Consider the following 9828-nt stretch of genomic DNA (forward strand, 5'->3'; position numbering starts at 1 on the left):
TACACGCATGTGTGTGTGCACATGTGCACGTGTGTGTGCACATGTGCACGTGTGTGTGTGTTTGTATAGGGTATTTACTGCTGGGTTTGAGTGTTTTGCAGTGACACAAGGTGGGCAGGTACTGGTGATCTTTTTAAGGGTGAGAAAACCAAAAAAAAGCTCAGCAAGCTCGTGGAGGGTCGAGAACCCCCGTGGGCTGCGAGTTTAGCAGGTGGTTTTATTCATTTGTTCACCAGCTACTTCTGCTGAGTTTTTTCTTCAGGAGCATTGGATGAAGCTGCAAGAGATGGGAACAGGCCAGCAGGATGGCCACCTGGGGCCTCTCCTCCTCAATAGGACCGGCTTGTCCCATGACTGGAGAAGAGAGGGCTGGGGGCTGGAATACATGGCCTCCTGCACCACAGGGACCCCACCGCAGGGCTGCTTCTCTCTCACTGGGCACCCCCCTCACCAGCTGTGTTATCTTTCCTCCCCATGCAGTACCTGCACATGAAATGGCCCCTCCTCGATGTGCCCCCCAGTACCACAGTCAAGGATACCAGGTCGCCATCTCCCGCACACTTGGTAAGTTCATTCCACCCTAAAGCACTAAAGGGGCCCCCAGTCCTCATCCAGTTCCCTTCTCCCCTGCAGCTCTGGGAAGCTGATGGGGGCTCACTGAGCTTCCTCCAGTGCGGGGGCACAGTGGGGCTGACAGTGAGGTCATGTCCTCTCCACGCCCTTGCACTGTGATTGGCACACCAATGGGCCCCGCTGCTCACCTGGCTCCTCGGAGATACCTGTCTCAGATCCTTGCCACTGCGCTGGATCCCGTGGCTAGGTCACATGGGCAAGGGGATCCTTTCTGGCCTATTGCATCTCAATCAGAACCACCTGGGCTTCTTCTCAAAACCACTGCAGGGAAATGATCCACTAAGATGTGTGCACGAAAGCTCAGTGAAGTCCAGTTAAGCAGGTTTCAGCTCCTCAGGAGATGCAGGGGCTGGTATCCAGGGCAGAGCAGATGCTGAGCCTCACCCTTACCCTGCCATTCCCACATTTGAGCTCCTTGAGTCCAGGCTCCCCACCACCAGCCAGAGGTGGGCCTCCACACACTGAGTCCCAGAACCTTAGAGGTGCAGCCAGGGACCTGCTCTGCCTCCACGTGGCCATAGTACAGATTGGAGACCAGGGCTTTGACACCACCCCTTGCTAGCTGTCAGGCAGGCAAGGTGACAGGTGGTGTTCGGGATACATGAAAGTAGAGCACCTTACATAAGGAACCCCACACCCACCTACCACAGAGTGCCTCAAAGCAAACTCAGGCACCATCCTTCCTCTCACAGGACAGGTTAGGATGCGCTGCTAATCCTCCCTCATCAAAGTCAGTCAGCCTGAGAGAGGATGGATATACAGAGAATGGAATGGTGGCGCTGTGAGCCTGTGCAGCTTCCAGCCCTCTGGGACAACCTGCAGTGTCAGAGCCCAGCAGTCCGCCTGTCCTGGTAGCATCTGCATCTGGGTCAGGGATCTGTGTAGGGCCAGTGAGCAACCCAGACAGCCCTGGCATGCCCACCCTGGTGGCAGAGCAGCCCACTGAAAAGCTCTCGGATTAGGCCAGGCTGGCAGCTCTGGCCCCAGCTGGCCCCAGAGTCCTTCTTGGGGTGATGAGCGTGAGGTCCGGGTGCCCTCTAGTGGCCTGAGCGGCCTCAGTGGAGGACTCCACCCCATCTACCCACCCACTGACTTTCCCCCTGCCCAGCCATCCTGCCTCCACCTGCCCCCAGTCCCCTGCTGCAGATCTGAGACTTCGGGGCTTGTTCTTCTCTCCTCTGTCCACCTAAGGTCTCTCTGCATGTTGTCGCTCCTTGGCTTCACTTATTTCTTCAGGTACTGGGGATTGGACCCAGGAGTGCTGAGCCATATCCCTAGCCTTTTTATTTTTTATTTTGGGACAGGTTTTCACTAAGTTGCTTAGGGCTTCACTAAGTTGCCCAAGCTGGTCTTGAACTTGCCAATGCTCCTCTCTCAGCCTCCTGAGTCACTGAGATTACCAGTGTACCACCATGCCTGGCTCTGGGTGCTTTTAAGAGGACACAATTTCCCTTTAAAAACTGACACATGGGCTCTGGGTTTCCCATCCTTCCTATTGCACAGAACAACCCATCTCTGAAACATCAAGGCTTGTGCTGTGTCCTGCCCTGCCGCTGTGAGCAAGAGGCTGTTCCCTCCAGTCCTTGCCACCTTCCCTGGCTGTGTGTTTTCTCTGGGCACCGCTGCAGCCTGGCTCAGCCCTGCCCCTGCCAGCTGAGTCCCGCCCCCTCCTGCTTTCGGTGGTGGCATCTGAGAGTGCTGGCTCCCCTCTGCGCTTTTCATTGCCCCCCCAGACGCTGTGTCATTCTCCCATCAGTTCCTGACTTTTCTAGGCTTTCGTTTCCTTTCTAGATCCTTTGCCTCCAGTAAATCAGCTCCTCACCACTAACTGTCTCAGGGTAAGTCAGAAAAATACATGAAACTCCTGAACCTTCCAAAGATTCTACCCCCGAGGTTGCAGCTGCACACACCTGGCCGCTGCAGAGTGAGCTCTGCTGACAGCAGTGCCCCACCAGCTGCAGAGGGGACCCTCATTTTGACTGAGAGCAGAAAAGCACCAACTGTTAATGGGTGTTGCACTGTGGTCAGGCCTAGCAGTGAAGCGTCCCTCAAAGCCCACGGAGCTCGGGACCTGAGGGCCTTGGGACTCTGTGCATGGAGCTTTAGAGTGAGAGCCGCACACTCCCAATTCGAGGGCGTGTGCATGGGAGGAGGATGCGGGCCAGGCTGGAAACACAGCGGCTTTAAGCCTGCCCCACTGCTTTCCTGGGCAGCTTCAGGCATATGACATCACCTCTCTTTGCCTCAGTTTCCTCATCTACTAAGGGGGGCTAGAGGGACCGCTCCAGAGCTGTTGTGGGAAGTGAGTGTCCTAATGAGCTCAGCTTCAGCCGCACAGAGTAGGTCTCATCCCCAGCGCTTGCTCCCACATGGGGCACCACAGCCAGCGGACTAGACTGCCACTGCAGTGTTAAGAAATCCATCCAAAAGGAATGAGCAATTAAAAATCCCGGTTAATTAGCTAAACTAAGAGGTAATGCTCCCCTGAATTAGGCACCAGAACAAATGGACAGACAGCAAAGGTAACAGAGATAATGAGCCCATAGAATTCAGCTCTGATCCCCCAAGGACAGGATTTAATTGGTCTGGGGTGGGGCTGGTGTCCTAGGGTTTTAAGCTCCCCAGGGAATCCTAAGGGATCCTCAGGGGCAGCCAGAACTGAGACTCTGCAGGGATTGCTCTTTGCAGGTGGAGGCAGAGTGGAGGGAGGCCTGAGGCACCCCAGCCTCCTGGGCAGGCCTCTGGGAGGTGGCAGGTTGGACCCTGGATGGTTTAGAGAAATTAGACACTGGATGATGGGAATTTGCTAGAGAATCAAGGGTAAAATGGTTTAATAAGAGGTCTGACCTGGGAAGGAGGCAGATGAGGAAAACTGCCAGGTACCCAGGGAGGCTGCATGGGTCAGGTGGGGTGTCCATGAGGACTTGTGCACAAACCGGCCATTACCCAGAGGGCAGCTGGAGTTCCGTCCCTGCTTCTTGTATTTCTACTGTTCTAGGCTGCTCTGAAAACCCAGGAACAAGGATATTTCATAAGTAACTATTTCCAGTACAGGATCACTAACCTCGCTGCTCACAGTTTATCCACCCTGTGGACAGACCCTGGCTGCTGCAGGTGCTGTCCCCTGCCCCCTCCACTCCCTCCCTGGAGCACTGTGCCTGGCCAGGCTTTGCCAACACAGGCCCTTCCAGCATACAGCCACACCCAACAGAGACCACATCAGGCTCAGTTACCTACCCTGCACCTGTCAGGTTGTCCAGTGAAGGGAGGGCTGTGTTCTGGAGGCCAGTGCCCCAGTACACCCTCTCCCCCCAGCCCTCAGGTCCTTCCTCCCTTTGGTTCACAGCCAGGTGGCCATGGCCCGTCCTGGGCAGTCCCCAAAGCCTGACAGCCTTCCGTCATTTTGCCCTGTCCTTTTCCCAGCCCAAGAAGTGTTGAGGTGGTCTCTGGGCCACAAGTCACACCCACGATCTGCCAGGCGACTGTCCAGCCATTCCCTGGGTGTTCTCTGCAGAATACACTGTCTCCCTTTTTTGCCATAAGAATAGGCTGAGAATTTACAAATCTTCAAGTTCTGGTTCCTTCTTGAATAAAAATTCCTTCAATTTATCTTTCTCTCACATTTTACTGTTAATTGGGGAAGAAAAACCAAGCCACACCTTCAGCACAGTGCTTAGAAAACCCCCTCTGTTAAGTTCTCAAATCCATCACTCAGAGCTCCACCTGTTACACCAGAACACAGTACCCTTCCAGCCAGGTCCTGCCCACTGTGGAGCCAGTGTCACCAGAGTCCTGCCAGTGTCCAACAGCATGTCCTGCTTCTGTTTCTGAAGCCCCACTAGACACACCTGCCACCTCCATGTTTCCCTCAACAGTCAACTTAAGACACACACCCAACCCTTTTTATCTTTATGTGGTGGTGAGGTTTGCCTCACACATGCTAGGCGAGCGCTCTACCTCAGAGCCCCTCTATGCTTTTTTGAGTAAAAAGAATACAACAAAAAAAATTATAAGAACCAATTAATTCTAGGTTGAAAATTGGGGTTGGGGTGTCATTCATTATACTTTTTTGTATTTTCCAAAAATTGTTTTTGGAAATCTTTGCAGAATTTATAAATTGTCAGCTATTTCCTTGACAAGTGTTGTGTAACAAATGATTCCACGGCTTGCAATGACAAGTGCTTTTTTCCCCCCACCCCCTAATTTTTTGTTGTTGTTCTTGGGTACCTGGGATTGATCTCAGGGGCATTCCACCACTGAGCCATATTCCCAGCCCTATTTTGTATTTCATTTAGAGACAGTGTCTCACTGAGTTGCTTAGTGCTTCACTTTTGCTGAGGCTGGCTTTGAACTTGTGACCCTCCTGTCTCAGCCTCCAGAGCCGCTGGGATGACAGTCGTGCACCACAATGCCAGCTCTTATTTTTGTATTGGTGCATTAGAGTTGTACATAATTTATACATGCACACAATACAATTTGTCAATATCTCTCAAAACAACACAATTTGTCAAATATCTCTCCCCACACTTCCAACAAGCACTTCTGTTTCTGGTGTATGAGTCAGCGAAGTGGCTCTTGTAGGGTAAGAATGGGGTTCAGCTTTCCTCCACGTGGCTTCCAAAACCCGGAACCAGTGTCTGCCCCTTCTCATGTGGCAGACACACAAGAAGGAAAGCATCTTTAACACTTCCTGTCACCTGCTCATGTTCCCCTGGTCAGAGTGTTACCGCTGTTGACCAGTGACTGGTCAACAGCGACTGATGAGTCCTTGCTTCCCCAATGTTGAAGAATAACACCAGAGGAGCACGCTGAGGCAAGGTCAGAATGGAAAATTAGAAGTTTATTAAAGAACAGCAGAAAAGATCTCTCCCGGAAGAAGAAGGGGACCCAAGAGGTGGAATCCCTTGAAGGGCGAATGTGTTCCCCTTTTTATAGTTTTTGGTGATGGAATGTAGGTGGGAAGGTCCAAAGGGTTGGGACACAGGTGGGCGGGCCAAAGAAGTAATCTGGGCATTTCCCAGTCAAGTTTGCTGTTCATTAACATTTCTTTGGGATGGGCTATCTTCAAATCTGTTGGGGGCTGTTTCCTGGGCTTCATTAACATTACAAGAGTTGCTCAACTTTTCCGGAAATTCATTCTCTACATGGCCTCCATTTTAGATTTCACTGGATATTAGACCCAATTTACCTAACTACACTGACTACCTAACTTTAAATCTGGCTTCAAGAGCACATCGTAAGACAGCCTAATATCAATGGCAAGGGAAGGAAGGGTTATAAATAAATCTCAAACTGTCACTCGTGTCACCACATCTTGATTTATCAATCTCCTTCAGCATTTAGAATTCTTTCTGGAATATTCTCTGAACAGTAATAAATTATTACAGATATCAACAATGGTGCTCATTTACTTTCTGCCAAATTTTAGTGTCTTCAGCAAGATCAAGATTAGAGCTACCACTGCCATTCCTCGGCACTAGGAAGACCCTCTGGCAGTATCTCAGGTCCTTCTGCACCAAGCAGGGACTCACCCTCTTGAGCAGGTGTTGGAACCAGCATAGAGGGGCTCCTTAGGCCAAAGATCTAGGCCCCCCACCCCTGAGGCTGCTGATGGAAGCAGGTGTGGCCTGAGAACGGGGTCGGAGACACTCCCTGCAATTCCAGCTTGGCTTCTAGGACAGTGACCCTGTCTTCAGCAGCCACCAGAATCTTCTAGAGAGCTCAGTAACACACACCTCCACCTGGTGGAGTACTGGCCTGCATGAGCAGGGGCCTAGACTTGGAGCCCTTGACTGCAGTGTGCACACTCTCCTGGGCTCCACTCTTGGAGTTTAATTCAGTCGGTCTGGGTGGGACGGGACCTGGGAATTGGCATTCCAGTAAGTCCCAGGTGGTGCAGCTGCTGCTGGCTGGGGACAACTCAGAACCTCCTGCAGGGCCACTGTCTGCAATGGCTCCTTTTCAGTGTGGGAGCATCACTGGGTGGTTCTCAGAAGCAGAGCGCAGAGCTTCCTGTCACACTGCTGGCTGCCAAGCCCATGCCTGACGCTCCCTAAGGACCACATCTCCCCTCCTCGGCTCCCGCCATGAGACCAGCGCAGCCTGGCATGCAGTTCTCAAATTAGACATGCGCTGGCCTTTCCCTTCAAAAACTGTACCCCGTGCTGGAGGGGCTGGCGCACCTGTGACCCCAGCTACTCTGGATTCTGAGGAAGCGGGGTAGAAGGTTTGGGGCCAGCTGGACGACTCAGCAGGACCTTGTCTCAAAAAGCAAGAAGGGCTAGGAATGGAGCACAATGGTAGAGCACCCTGGCTTCAATCCCAGTACTGAAAAATATATATGTATAATTTCTTAAGAACAAAGACGTTCTCTTAACATGAGCACAGTACAGTTTCAGAATCAAGAAAGACACGCTAACATTTCCCCTTACCTACCCATGCACTGCCAGGTAGACTGGGAGGTCGGCCTGTGTCAGCCCTGGTGTGGTGTCTGGCCAGGCTCCTGCGCTGCAGTGGACAGTGTCTTTGGTCTCAGCACAGTTCCTTACCCTCCCCTGCCCTTCTTGACCTTCTGGGTTTTCGAGAGGTACCGGCCAGCCATCTTGCAGAGTGCCCCTCCCCGGGCCTTGCTGAGTCTCTGCCCACTCCTACTCAGGCCGTGCTTTCTGGCCAGGAGCAGCAATGGCTATGTTGCGCCCTGTCCTGCCCTGCCCATCTGACCAGGGGGGAGATGTTGGCCGCATGCTTGGTTAGGGGTGCAACTTCTCTGCAGTGCTGTCTTCTCCTTGGTGATGAGCAAGTGCTTGCAGCACACTGAGGCCCTGGGTCAACTGGCATCCGTGACTTTTCACCCACGTCAGTCCTTCTCTTAGTTTCTACTACTGAGCTTTGGCCCCTCTGAAATTCTTATTCACATCTCCTAGTTCATTAATCTCTGCATACAGCAGAATTGACGTTGTGGAAAATAAAATTTGTGCCACTGGTCACACTGATGAAGAAGCTGGAGGCCAGGCGTGGCGGCCATGCCTGTGATCCCAGCCACCCAGGAGGCTGAGGCAGGAGGATCACAAGTTCAAGGCCAGCCTAGGCAAGTAAGTGAGACCCTGTCTCTCGAAATAAAAACAAAAAGGGGTGAGGGTGTGGCTCAGTGGCAAGCACCCCCCGGTGGAGAGAAGAGAACATCATCTCTGCTGGTAGTGGAAGACTGGCTGTGAGGGGACAGACAGTCTTCATCAGGTAGAGCCACCAGTCCACTGGCCTATGTCCCCCAAGCCAGCGGCTTCCTTGTGAGGCACACCCTTTTACCTCTGAACTCTGGAGCTGGGTTAAGAGAAAAGCACAGGCCCTTCAGGCGGCTTTGTGGAGGCCTCCCAGTAGGCTGCTGAAGGGGGGCAGGCAGCAGGTCAGGGTGGCCCGGAGCCCTGCGCAGTCACCTTTCCTTTGGCTTCAGAGTAAGTCCTGAGGGGTGGGAAAGGGGCCACGTCCCTGGGAGCCAGGGATTTAAAGAGTTCTAAATACAGATGAACTGGACCACAGATGCCTGGACCAGAAGTAGTGCCCCTCATGACTTCAGGAATAAACTGGGTCCCAGATGGCGTTGAGGCGCTCTCTCTGGGCACAAAGATCTGGACTGGGCCACTCACTCACTAGGAGAGTGTGTACTCCTGCCCCTGAGTTCACGCTGTGGATGTCCTGCCCCTGGTGGCAGCTGAGCTGGCACAGGGCAGGACCTTCACTGTGAGAGCAGCCTGGTAGACGCGCCCTGGCTGGCCTCTAGAGGAGTCCTGGCTTATCTGCCTGCCACCTCTCCTAGCTCACTCTCCGGACCCTGGCGACACCTAGCGGGGAGCGGTGGTAACTCAGCCTATGGGTGAGCCCACCTGGGCCTCAGGCTTGCTTAGAGTCGGCCAGGGCTAGTGCTGTTTGCCACAGCTGCCAAGACCAGCTCAACCGCACGTGATGCTGCAAAGTGCTCAGGATGAGCTGGATAAGTGTGAAGCACCGTGGGTGGGCGGTCTCAACAGCAGGAGGTACCAAAATGATGAGCAGATTAAATGGTGATTGTGTTTTCTAAATGTGCTTTCTGATGTAGCTTGTAGTTCTTAGAAAATTTGTGCTATTCAATACTTTGAATTTTTTATATTCTTTTTTACTCTTTTAATTTTTCCCTTTTCTTATATATTATCATATATATATATATATATATATGTTGTAGATGGACACCATACCTTTATTTTATTTATTTTTATGTGGTGCTGAGGATTGAACCCAGTGCCTCACCCGTGCTAGGGAAGTACGCCACTATCAGCTACAACTCCAGCCCCTTTCGATATATTTTTATTTGTGCGTTACAATTGTACATGATGGTGGGATTTGTTGTTACATGCACACAATATAACAATACAGTTTGGCCAACATTATCAAAGTATATGTTTTTAGGTAATAAAGTAAATTAGGAAAATATAGACATGAAAATAATTTAAGAATCACTCATGGGCTGGGGTTGTGGCTCAGTGGTAGAGCATTTGCCTAGCATGGGTGAGGCACTGGGTCTAATCCTCAGCACTAATTAAAAAAAATAAAGATAAATAAAGGTAAATTCTTTTAAAAAATAAAAACCACTCAGTTCTATCTCCAACATAACTACTGTTCACATTTTGATGTGTTACTATTTAAGTTTTTTGTTGTTGTTATTGTTTGTTTTTTGTTCTTTTGTTTTTATACTGGGGATTGAACCCAGAGATGCTTTATCACTCATATCCCCAGCCTTATTTATTTTTTTTTCTTTGAGACAGGGTCTCACTAAGTGGCTGAGAGTCTGGCTTCGAACTTGCAATCCTCCTACATCAGGCTCCTGAGTCAATGGAATTACGAGGGTGCACCCCACACCCACTAATCTTTTTTTAAAGTGATAATTTACGAATTTTTTTAACTATCACCTGTAATGCCAGCAACTCATGAGGCCGAGACATGAGGATCTCAAGTTTGAGGTCAGCCTCTACAACTTAGCAAGTCTCTATATCAAAATAAAAAGAATAAAGACCTGGGGATTTGGCTCAAGCGGTAGTGCGCTCGCCTGGCATGCGTGCGGCCCGGGTTCAATCCTCAGCACCACATACAAACAAAGATGTTGTGTCTGACAAAAAAACTAAAAAATAAATATTAAAAAATTCATTATCTCTAAAAAAAGATTAG

The 9828-nt window shown here is 50.9% G+C and overlaps 1 protein-coding gene across 5 annotated transcripts in view; it reads left to right on the forward strand.

Annotated features, from left to right (window-relative positions):
- The window catches only part of Tcf7l1 (transcription factor 7 like 1), a 112544-nt gene that overhangs the window by 94472 nt on the left and 8244 nt on the right, over positions 1–9828 (forward strand). For 3 of the 5 annotated variants that reach the window (XM_048787767.1, XM_048787768.1, XM_048787769.1), the window contains exons 2-3: positions 481–564; positions 2425–2471. In XM_048787767.1, the coding sequence (XP_048643724.1) occupies positions 495–564; positions 2425–2471 (117 nt within the window). In that variant the 5' untranslated portion in view covers positions 481–494. The remainder of the gene's footprint in view (positions 1–480; positions 565–2424; positions 2472–9828) is intronic. The other 2 variants (XM_048787770.1, XM_048787771.1) reach the window with 1 other exon arrangement.

The sequence above is a fragment of the Marmota marmota genome, unplaced genomic scaffold (genome assembly GCF_001458135.2).
Source record: "Marmota marmota marmota unplaced genomic scaffold, marMar, whole genome shotgun sequence".
Classification (NCBI taxonomy): Eukaryota; Metazoa; Chordata; class Mammalia; order Rodentia; family Sciuridae; genus Marmota; species Marmota marmota.